The 12,318-nt window shown below is 40.9% G+C and overlaps 1 protein-coding gene across 10 annotated transcripts in view; it reads right to left on the reverse strand.

Moving 5' to 3' along the window:
* Positions 1 to 12,318, reverse strand: part of PDE5A (phosphodiesterase 5A) — an 86,358-nt gene that overhangs the window by 10,756 nt on the left and 63,284 nt on the right. For 8 of the 10 annotated variants that reach the window (XM_081924918.1, XM_081924913.1, XM_081924912.1 and 5 more), the window contains exons 11-17: positions 11,632 to 11,691; positions 8,079 to 8,225; positions 6,703 to 6,828; positions 6,204 to 6,298; positions 3,301 to 3,388; positions 1,780 to 1,880; positions 1,525 to 1,602 (exon numbers count right to left, since the gene is read on the reverse strand). In XM_081924918.1, coding sequence (XP_081781044.1) covers positions 1,525 to 1,602; positions 1,780 to 1,880; positions 3,301 to 3,388; positions 6,204 to 6,298; positions 6,703 to 6,828; positions 8,079 to 8,225; positions 11,632 to 11,691 — 695 coding nt within the window. The remainder of the gene's footprint in view (positions 1 to 1,524; positions 1,603 to 1,779; positions 1,881 to 3,300; positions 3,389 to 6,203; positions 6,299 to 6,702; positions 6,829 to 8,078; positions 8,226 to 11,631; positions 11,692 to 12,318) is intronic. The other 2 variants (XM_081924915.1, XM_081924914.1) reach the window with 1 other exon arrangement.

Consider the following 12,318-nt stretch of genomic DNA (forward strand, 5'->3'; position numbering starts at 1 on the left):
AAAATAAACGCTAAAACAAAGCCCAATCTGTTTTTCATAAATGGCAAAGGAACCATAGCATTGTTGCAAGTAATTAAAATCAGCTAGTAACAAATAGGACTTTGAATTACTATTATTATTAAAAATGTAATATGGAGTATTCCTGTTCAGTGTTCCAGCCAGCCAGCCAGCCAGCCAGCCAGCCAGCCAGCCAGCCAGCCAGCCAGCCAGCCTTTTATCAGATACTCCATTCCATTCCTCCTCCTTGCCAACAGACACTTAGCATTCTGTGGCCACTGAACTTGCCCAGTCACCATTGCCCTATTCTGGTTTGGTGGGGGGTTAGATTTTTCTACTTCTGCAAACCTTGAGGTTCCCACAAACATGCTGATGTCTCCCTCTTGGGATTTTAAAGATTTTTTTTTTTTTACATACCATTCATAATTCAACACCTGAGGTAACTATTAATAAATATCATTAGATACTTTCCCCCCGATGTAATTCTAGACTAGGATTGCCAACCCAAAATCCAATCTTTGTTTTGGCTTTATCACTAGAACAGGATATTCCAATCACTTTCCAGTTCCTAAATAACCCCAGTGCTGCTGACGATGGGCTGTTTTAAATCCCTGTCTCAGTAAGAATGCAAAGGCCTTAAGGAGTTTTATGGAGTACAGTGGTACCTCGGGTTAAGAACTTAATTCGTTCTGGAGGTCCATTCTTAACCTGAAACTGTTATTAACCTGAGATACCACTTTAGCTAATGGGGCCTCCCGCTGCTGCCATGCCACCGCCGTGTGATTTCTGTTCTCATCCTGAAGCAAAGTTCTTAACCTGAGGTACTATTTCTGGCTTAGCAGAGTCTGTAACCTGAAGCGTCTGTAACCTGAAGCATCTGTAACCCGAGGTACCACTGTATCAATGTTTCGAAACTAAATCTATGCATTTCACACAACCTCTGCATGTGGCCAGGTGCAGGCTGGACAAATTTTTATTCAGCTTGGCCATAAATGGCTCTGCTCTTCAATTCACTTGCGTATTAACAAGCAGCAAAACAAGTTGAAAAGTTTACAGAACTCACTGTACACTGATCAGGTGAGCTGAGCAAAGATGTCACATAATTTGGTCACATGCAGAATTGTTTCCTCCTTTTACATGGAGTCCCATCAAGGCAGGGTTACATGGCACTGGTGATGACTCCATTATTGCAGGGAGAGCTACTACAACTTTAGCCTGACCTTTCTCAAGCAGAATAAATAACCTTAGGAGTACTGACTTTTAACAGTTCAGTGCTTCAGAACAATGCCTGTATTGCAAAGGAACAATATGGTATTTTGTCAAGGCTGTTTTACCCTGTCTGGAAATTGCATGGAAGGTTTACATAACCATTAGAAACCAGTTGCTCGCCACCATTCATCAAGAAAGTTCTTTCTGTTCTCTTGTAGCCCAACCCAAACACTCAGTGAAACTAAAGTTCTGTGATACCTGGCCTAGACTAACACAACAAAATCATACAAAAGCTGGATACTATATTTGCTCACTTACAAAAATAGCTCCTTTTGATAAGGGTCTTCCAGGTTAAACTGTTTCTTCCTCAGAAGGTCAAAAAACTCTCCTCTTCTCCTGAAAGCATTATAAGATAATTATTGTTTATAAATGATCTTAAAAGAAAGACATTCTATGCTTTTACATTAAAAAGGATAATCTAAAGGAAAGAAAGAGAGAAAGAAAATGTTCCACAGGTGAACTGTGACTTTTCCAAGAACAGCAGCTGTTTGGAATAACACTAGAGCAACTTACTTAATGTACAATGCAAGATCTGTGGCCAGAATAGCTTGTTTGATCATTTTCACGGTAGCCTTGTATTCCTCAACAGAAAGGCCGCTGAGAATCTGGTTGCCCTTCACACACACAAAAAGAAACAACAACACACCAATGTTTGTGATTACACATAGAACATTTCATTAATTTGTCAGTCTCCACAATTTTGTTGTCCAGATTTTAAGAAATGGCAAACTTCCCCAACCCCAACCCCCAAGTTGCTCCACTCTAAAACACATAGAGCTGCATTAAAAAGTCTTGCACCAATGAGAACTGGGCCCTGTTCTCTTTTGTTCTGTAGATTTGACACACTACTATATTTTCTTGCGAGCAAGGTAGCACATGGAAAGGTTACCCCCCCCCTCCAAAACTCCACCTCACCAGGGTTTTAATTAATTAATTGCTTTTCTAAGATTTATATCCCACTTTTCTTCCCATCATGGAACCCAAAGTAGCATGCATGTGGCTTCCAGAAGATGTCCCATACAGGCAGCTGACCAGAGCCAGACCTCCTCAGCTGCAGTGTCTGAAGGCCTCATGTGCCTTCAAACCTACCCTGGGAAAGTGACATGGAAGGAGATCCCCATTAGACTCTAAGAAAGAAACATGGTTCTTCATTGAGAAATCTATTTTCTTGGCTTTGCAAAAAAACCTTGTTTCTTATCTACAAGAAACAACACACACCTAAAATGAAAAAGAACAGGCAATATGATCCCTTGGCAGCCTGCAAAGTGTTGCTAGATACTAGTGGACATTCAGTGGCCTATTGGGCAGGGTAGTAGCAGAAGGAGTAGTAGTAGTAGTAGTAGTAATAATAATAATAATAATAATAATAATAATAATAATAATAATAATATGATGATGATGATGATATAAATGAACAGTGTGTAATGCAGACCACAGGATGAGGCAGTTAGCAGTGCTCTTTTGTTTCAGATTTAGGATATACAGTACACACCTAAGAAAATATACATAAAAGACCTTGAAGAGCAGGATTTACACTGCCATTTAAAAGATGTTTGCTTATTTGTTCGGGTGATGCACAGGCTAAGTTTAAACTTCAAGAGTTTTTTTGGTTTTGCAATACTTTTTGAAGACCATTAGAGGAAGTAACATCCCATGGGTATGTACCACTGGAGGAAGCAATATCTGATGGGCATCCCTCTTGGAATTACTCTGTGCACCTTCCAACAGAACTTGATGCTATAACAGCAGTGCTCGCTCCGCAGAAATATTAACTAGATTAATGAGCATGAAATACCCCTTTTTTCTTTGATGCCAAGGCAATAGGTACTGAAAGTGACATGAGCAATGGTGCTTATATAAGCTTATCAAGAAAAGCTTGGTGGCTCTTAGAAGGGCTGCCTTTTCGTTCTTGTCCCAAAAAGGAATAAAAAATACTTAAGAATGCATAATGCTGGGAACCCATCCAAAACTAAAAATAAAAGTGATTTGGGCAAGGTTTCCCTCCAGCGCACACATGACAAGAAAATCATTTACCGGGGTATTCAGGATCATCAGGCACTGATCAAAATGGTGATGCTCCATGATTGAGTGGCAATACAGCTGGGCAAGGGGGTGTTCACTTCTGAAAAGGGAGAACAGAGGGCACACATCATATTTAACTGGCACATGCAACAGTGACTGGGCAAAGATAGTATTTTTTTTTATGAAGGTGGAATAGGGTTTTGGAAAGGTCTCTGGGAGAGATATATTTATTCCCCACCTGCATGTGGTCAAACAGGTTTGCAGGATTTTGAAAGAATACAAAAACCTACTCACTCATGAGGTTCACAAATTATGTCTGTCCTCTGAAATTTGAGACTGCCAGGACCCTGTCCCTCTGCTGGGAGCCTTGTGTCCAACAGGCAATATGCAGAATTCACTGCCACAAAATGTGGTGGTGGCAGCCACTGAAATGTTATTCCCACAGAGGACATACCTACCAAAAATGGATTAGCTATGATAGCACATGGAGGTTCCCTTGTTAACTAAGAGGCTGTTCCCTTACATGCTATGGCCGACACATGGGTATGTGTCAACTACACCCTTATTGGGAGCTTCTTAGGGGCATCTGCCTGTCCCTTCCTGTAAAAAGAAGGGATCCAATCCAGCAGGGGCATCTGGGGAGAAGCAGGTAAGGCAGTCTTCACTGATTCTCCCTTCCCAGTAGCTTTGTTCAGGCGTGCGTGCTTAGAATGAGCATGCTTAGAACCTCTCTTCAGACCATCTTTCTCAATGCAGCAAGGCCTGAACATAGGAAGCCACCTATCAGACCATTGGTCCATCTAGCTCAGCCTTGGCTGGCAGTGGTTTCAGGTAGTGGTCTTTTCTATCCCTTCCTGGAGACGCTGGGGATTGAACCTGGAACCTTGTCCATGCAGATCAGGTACTCTGCCACTGAGTCACAGCCATCTCCCTCAAGTGGAGCTGCTATGCGCAGGCATACTGACAGTGGGTACTGCATTTGTGCTCTTGCTTCCCATTTCTTGCCTACATGCATTCAAGTGAACATGTGGACTGGGTTTCCAAAGCCCTTAAAAATCTTCTCCAGAGGATTGGGGGGGGGGAACTGTGTGGGAAATGGCACTGGAGCCTGTAGGGTGAAGGTAAGGTAAAGGTGAAGCGACCCCTGACCACTAGGTCCAGTCGTGGCCGACTCTGGGGTTGTGGCGCTCATCTCGCTTTATTGGCCGAGGGAGCTGGCGTACAGCTTCCGGGTCATGTGGCCAGCATGACTAAGCCACTTCTGGTGAACCAGAGCAGCACACAGAAACACCATTTACCTTCCCGCCAGAGCGGTACCTATTTATCTACTTGCACTTTGATGTATTTTTGAACTGCTAGGTTGGCAGGAGCTGGGACCGAGCAACGGGAGCTCACCCCGTCGCGGGGATTCAAACTGCTGACCTTCTGGTCGGCAAGCCCTACACTCTGTGGTTTAACTCACAGCGCCACCCACATCCCCAAGAGTAAAGGTAGCATCACAAAAATCATTCTCCCCACCCGCCAGCATGAATCTCCACTGCATCAGAGTCTGGATCTTTGGGAAGGTTTGTAGTTCAGTGGTAAAGCCTCTGCTTTGCATGCAGAGGGTTCCAGCTTCAGTCGCCCTGCATATCAAGGTAGGGCTGGAAAAGACACCCTATTTGAAACCCTGGACAGCTTCCGCCAATCAGTGAGGCCAATACTGAGTGAGATGGACCAATGATTGGGCTTGGTATAAGGCAGTTTCCCATGCTCCTATGTCTGCAAACAGATCTTGGAGGGGAAGTGCGTTTCATATAACTTTTGCTTAACATGATTTACAGCTTTCTGGTTATTTTATTATAAGAAAAGCACAACCCACTTCCAAGAAAATAATCTCAAGTCAAGTGTTCCGAGTCTCCCTGCTTCCAACTACACACAAAGAACAACATTAATCCCCATTTTAATCTATCCTTCACTAGCCTGAGGGATTAAAAAAAAATATCCCTAGAACCATTTTTAGTCTGAAAAGGGAATGTTATGGAAACGTAATGCTCTCTTGTTTTGTGGTGTTCATGAACATCAGGCTTCATTGTCAGCAACATTTTCCCAGGACATTTTTTGGAATGGGTATGATGCATCTCCAGAGGTCTCCCCCCACCCCCAGGAAAGAATTCATTCTTAAACAAATAAAGTAAAAAATAGCCAACTGGTTCAAGCCACTGCAAATCTGTAGGTTGTTGGATGTTTGTGAAAAAAGAATAGAAATGGGAAAGAGAGAACAGAACGAAGAGCTGAATTTCACCTACATTCTAGGACCTAATTTGAATGGAAGTTTTTGTAAGAATTCAATGTTTCTCTCTTCTGACTGTTCCATCAGTGTAAGCATGTCTGCTTGCCAGACAGACCAGTCCCCCTCTCCTATCCTGCACACTGTTTTGAGGATTCTCCTGACCTACCAGAGTGGATTTGGGGGAAGCGTGTGGCAGGAAGAGTGAAGACACCAGCATTGTACTAGCAGGAGCCTTTGCAACTGGCTTCCGCTAGCAGGCCAGGTTAGTTAAATATGGGACATCATTCCTACCACCATACAACATCTTTTGGGAGAAAGTTTCAAATGCAGCAGTTATGTACATAAACTACAGGGAAACCACTGTGCTGCCTTGTTAACTACATTCCAGCTGGAAAAAAATCTGGAACCTAGAAGTAGTGACCAATTTTTCATTCTTCCTCCTCCCTCCTCCTTGCTTTTCCTTTAGTGTCATGTCTTTAAGATTGCAAGATTGCGTGTGAGGGCAAGGACTGTACTATCAATGTCATTTTTAAGCTGCTCTGGGAGACTTATTTTTGGTGAAGAACATGATAAAAAATGATTCGAATAAACAATCCCTTAAAAACTCAATCTCCTCTCTTTTAACCCCCCCCCCTTTACTTACCTCTGTATGTAAGAGTTGTTCACACCTCTGTGGTCCAGGTCATGGCTCAGTGCTGCGATCAGCAGAGAAAGCACCTCAACGTCTGTAAGCTTGCTCTGAAGGCAACATGAAATGCAGGAGAATATATTTCTACGTTTGCTAAAAAACCCTGGATTTGGCAATGCATTATACGTGTATCCTGATTTCCCACACCTTCTGGAAACTCTCTGATAATAATAATTATAACATAACAAAACAATACAATTACACACACACACACACACACACACACACACACTTCCTTTACATGAGAAGAGCCCTGCTGGAAGCAAAACCTGAAAGTGGATTATTTGAAGCATATGGGGCCCAAGATTGACACACTAATTTTGGTAGAAAGGAATAGGATTTGTGAGCATAATATATACTTGTTGCAATATATATATATATATATATATATATATATATATATATATATATATATATATATATATATATTCCATGCATATAAATCCAAGCATACCTGGATTTTCCCTGACTTCAAAGCAGCAAACATGCACTGGGCAGTGTTGAAAGCATGCCTCCAATTATGATACGCAACATTTTTCCGGTAATTTTTCCTCACGCTCAAAATCCATCTGCAAAGGACCTTAAAAAAACCAAACACACACACACAAAATTCAGTTAAAGGTACAGTATATTCCACTGTTTTCACTGACAAGAGCACAAAATTTCATTTATCAGCACTCCAGCCCATTTCCCATCTGGCTTCCTTACAGGCTTGATAGAACTGAATTGGAAACAGATATATTTTAACCCAAAAGAACAAGAAAAGCGCGGGTGTGGGTGTGTGTAGTTATACAATTTTTGCTGTCTTGGGAACATATTTCATCACTTGAACTCTGGGGCTCTCTGAAGGAAAAATCAAAGTAAAATCAAAAGTCCTTTAAAACATACATTGTTACCCAAGGATGAAAATGGTGTTGAGGACAGGCAAGACTGGGCTAGCCAGGTGCTGAAAGTCTCTGATTCATTATATGGTTCTAATTACCATGAGAACCATTCTTAAGCAGTAGCGGTGCAGCAAGCAGCGATCTATTTTCAACCCTTGTGGAAGACATTTTATATGGTTGATAACTTGAAGATTGTATTGAAGACACTCTATTGCAGCTTGCTGAAGGCCTCTCAAGATACATGGTTAGGTTCCATCTGTTTTTAAATTTGTTTTAAGAGTTTAATTGTGCTTAGAGGCTTTCAATAGTTTTTATATATGTTTTCATTTTATTTTTAATTGTATTCATCATCACAGATGTGTTTGCTGCCCTGGGCTCCTTTGGGAGGAAGGGCAAGCTGTTACAGAACCAAACAAATAATAAACACTTTGTTCAAGACTGAATGCAATTAAAATTCTTAGAGTTTTGGAACAGGTTGTAAAACCATGTTTCGCAGGTATAACCTGTACTGCTCAGTCTCTGCATTTATCTGTGTAATCTTTGGAAAGATAAACATATTTTGCATTTGGTCATAGTGTCATCACCCATCAACAGAAAGGAATTTGTCAACAGAAAGGAATAGGAATTCATCAACAGAAAGGAATCTGTAGCACACAGGTTCAAGCAGTTGTATGCAGCTATTCTGGTGAACTTAAGGTACAGTTAAGAGCAAATATTCCTACTCAACTGCTGTCACCAAATGTGGGGATGTAAGACCAATCTACCGAAAATTGGACCAATGCCGTCTTAGTCATGATGATATGTGGTTTTCCAACAGATGCTTTAAAACTTATTATTCAGTTTCTATACCCAATCTTTTGTGTGCATGTTTACGTTGAAGAATGTTATGATGTAGAAAATGTGTGATCCATAAATGGCCATGCTCCATGCCCCACAAGGTTCTCACCTCGTGTTTCATTTGGAAATTCTGCACAAGGTTAAGATCAGTGAACATCCGAATTGTACACAGGGAGGTTTCCATATCTGACAGCTCAAAGTCACTGAAGTAGAAGTCGGTGAGCTTGAGAGATTGTGCAGATGGCACAACAGCAGCCTGAAATGAAACAGAAGGGAAAAATGGAGAGAACAATAAAGTAACATGGAATTAAAGCTTCTTTCAATATAATAATAATAATAATAATAATAATAATAATAATAATAATAATAGTAATAAAGTACAATATGAGGCTGTAACCCCCAAGTGCAATAAAATGCAGGGTTGTTGTCCATTGCACAAGACACAACACCAGTTTGTAAAATGTTGCACCATGTTCCAATTATCTGTAGTTCTATTCCGTACAATAATAAGCCATTTCCCTCTACCTTAGTAAGAGAAGAGCAACATGCTCAGAAGTAAAAGTCTCTAGTTAAAGCAGGAATGGGAAATTTGTGACCTTCCATCTGCTGCAGTCTGCATGGCCAAAGTGATCATTGGGTGAAATATCACATAAAATGTGAAAATTAAGAGGTAAGGAACATTAGAGAGATAGAATAAAGTGTTGCTGGAAGACAGACTTAGTATATAGCAGGTGCAGGAGGATTCCAGAATACACTTTGGTATTCTGAGAATTAAAAAGCAAGCAAGCTGCTTCTGAGCACATGCTGTGCCCAGAAATTTGTTTTTAAGACAAAAACAGCTCACAGTTGCTGAGCTTTCAGAGTTGTTTTTCACAGGGGCCATGGCTAGGTACAATCCCACTAAATGAGCAGCCTTCCACTTACACAACTCGATATGAGTAAGGCCTGAAAAAGCCTTTGATAACAGAGGGGAAATAATTAGGATTGGCAGCATCTGAGGTGAGCAATCTTTATATCCTTTATCGCTTCTTAATGCTTATCAACTTATATATAAGTATTCATAAATTGTGCACACTTCTGGTCTGAAAAAGGTGTATAAGAGTAAATTTTACTGTATCATAATTTGATCATACAGAGCAAAATATGAAGTTCCTACATTCAGTGCAACACTCAACACACGTATAATTCTAACTGCAGGAAAGTATATGTTTCAGAAGGGGAGAGCACGCTATCCTTTTTGTACGCACAGAAGCCTTGGTAAAAAAGCAAACACACTGCTGTTCTTTTTATAAACTAGATGACTAATGTTTGTTACTAAATCTGAGCTTAAGGTATACATCTGAAACATGCTAGTTGAAAATCTATGGTCTGAGTCAAAGTCCTGATGTGCCTAAAAAGCAAATATTTGTTACCAAATATAACTAAGCACTAGCATGGGAAAACCTTGTGCTAGAATCATTTGTTTTCAGCCGAGTAAGTGAACTTTGTGAACTTGAAAACTACGTGACTTCCAAATACCTCGACCAGACATCAGTAGGTAGAAACACAGGCTGGTGTGTGTAGTGTATATATATATATATATATATATGCTTTCGTAGATTTTCACGGGTACAGGAATGCAGGTTTTGGTGTCCTCGGGTGTCTTCCCGTGTAAAAGTTGGGGTGTCTAGGCGACGTTTCGACGAGGTCTCACTCGTCATCTTCAGGCTTGTTCCAGTAACAAGAAGCCGAAAGCACCAGCCTGAAGATGACGAGTGAGACCTCGTCGAAACGTCGCCTAGACACCCCAACTTTTACACGGGAAGACACCCGAGGACACCAAAACCTGCATTCCTGTACCCGTGAAAATCTACGAAAGCAAATATATATATATATATATATATGTGTGTGTGTGTGTGTGTGTGTGTGTGTGAGAGAGAGAGAGAGAGAGTGCATGCACGCACACACGCACACACACACACACACGGAGAAAAACACCTTTGCAAATACAAATACAGTTTGGTTTAGAAAGATACAATTTAAACTGTCAAAAAAACAAACCTGTTTATAGTTCTGTGGAAGAAATCTTGCATTACTAATGATCAGGGCAGGGCATCATTGAGGTGGGGCTGCTGGACTGGCTCTGTTGGTGTGCATGTGAACCTCACAACCACCTTGCCCCAGGTAAGATGAAGCAATGTGGGTGTCTGGAGAACATATCTATGGCTCTGCCCTGCTCCTCCCAATGTACTGTAAAGCCATTTTGCAGGAAAAGATCCATAATTTTGTGGGTTTCTTTTTCTAATTTAGGCTATGAAATGGCTTGCTGGTAAAAAAAAAAAATATCTGGCTTCTGGCTTATGTTTGTCTCATAAAGATCACAATAAGCTAGCATTGAAACTGTGTCCATTTGTGCGGAATTTAAGAGAAAAAATAATAATCCAGACACTGTAATCTCTACACCTAAAAATGCCCATAAAAGCAGCAAGACTGGTTTTAATGATTGTGCATGAACTAGAGACATTTGGTTATGTAACACTTCGCATCTCTCCTACATTCAGTTGCTATGCAGTAGACTAAGGCAGAGTCGGAGTCCAAGTTAATGTCAGATTAATAGAATTATTTCTCATGGAATTCAAGGCAGATCCTTTGCCCAGTCGATGGCTCCACCGTGAACAAAGCAGCCGAGTAGGAAATAAACAGACCAGGCCTGTGTTTCTGGCCCTGCCACTGATTTACAGTGCTCCTTTGGAAATATCACATTTCAGTTGCAAAATGTTTATCCTACGGAAGTGAACAACAATTTGATAGACCCGTAAGCATGAATTAGATATTCTAACAAGAAACTCAAAGGTACAACTATTTTGTACTCCCAAGAAAATTCTTGCCAAATGTTTCTAAACCAGATTGTCACCCACAAACTGGTGCTGATTAATAGAGGGAGTGTGGCCTAAGCAGCAATCGTGCTGTGTTTGAGGCTCAGACACTAGTGCAGAAGACTGGGGTAGGAAATATTAATTCAATTCAGCTCACATTTAAAGGTGAACCTATCTAATCCACACTTTTTGAAACGAGAACTGAAAACACAGCTACCCTTCAAAAATTATTCAAATTTGGCAATGTAGTTCCCCAGCCAAGCAGAGTGTATAAAATTTCTGGGGTAACGTATGCAGAAAACAATGAATATTACTGGAAATAGCATACAGAAATACATTAAATTAGTAGAAATTGCTTGGGAAACGTGTATAATTGACAAAACTGTGTACAAATATGTGCGTATTAGGAGAAATTTGCACTAAAGGGAAGATCAATTTGATGGCATTAAAAAAATGAATAAATCACAAACCAATGTGGAAATGTGGAGGACTGATTTTAAGATTTCAAAAATGAGAACCCAGGCTAGCCTGAAATTTAAGGATTCAGCCACTCCTAGCTAAACCTAGAAAGGGCAGAAAGATGAGCTGTGTTTTGCCAGCTCCCAAGCAGAACTGGACTTAATCCTAGCTTTCTCTTTTACCATCCCTCTAGAAGATCTGCATATCTCATGCTATAGGCCAAGGTGGTAGAAAATGACACATTTCTGTTTTCTAATAGCCTTCATGATTCTGAATCCTGAAGTTCTACCAGCCTTTGCAACCCCCAGATCATCACCACATATATAATAGAAGGGAAAATGACATTACCGCTGTTACCTGAAGTTCCCTTGTTTCTTCTTCAGCAGCTGAAGCATGATAAGAAAGGACCTTTAGGAAAAATAAATGAAGCACATATAAAATGCTCTATATATAGGTACATATGCACACATACACCTGGAGCAGGAACCGGCAAGCCACTCCAGTATCCCTGCCAAGAAAACTCCATGGACAAAGACAGTGGAAGACAGAAGTGCCTGGCGTGCTCTGGTCCATGGGGTCACGAAGAGTCAGACACGACTAAATGACCAAACAACAACAAATGCACATCCACACTAATAAAAAGCAAGCAAAAATCTATACTAATACTAATAAATTAGCTATTTAAATTCTCAAAGCACTCTTTCCTCTGGCATCCAGAATGCTCTGCAAAATCTCCCAGCAATAGCTAAACTTACAGCGTTAATATCGTGATTTGCGATTTCCATTAGTGATTTACCAATAAAAGCAAAGTAATGGGCTACTGTGTACACATTCCTGAGGGCCTCTGAATTATTGCAGAGGATTACTGCAGTGCAGATATCTGCTGGAACCCAGCAAACCATGATTGGAGGTCTGAGAGCCAGCTTTGGGAACGTACCATCCTTCTGCTCCCCAGCACAAATTCTCCCTCCCTTCCATTGCTTGCCTCATCTATGATTTAGCATGACATCTCTACCAACTAGGTTCCTTCATAAG

Source organism: Podarcis melisellensis (assembly GCF_964234715.1).
Source record: "Podarcis melisellensis genome assembly, chromosome: 9".
In the NCBI taxonomy this organism is placed as follows: Eukaryota; Metazoa; Chordata; class Lepidosauria; order Squamata; family Lacertidae; genus Podarcis; species Podarcis melisellensis.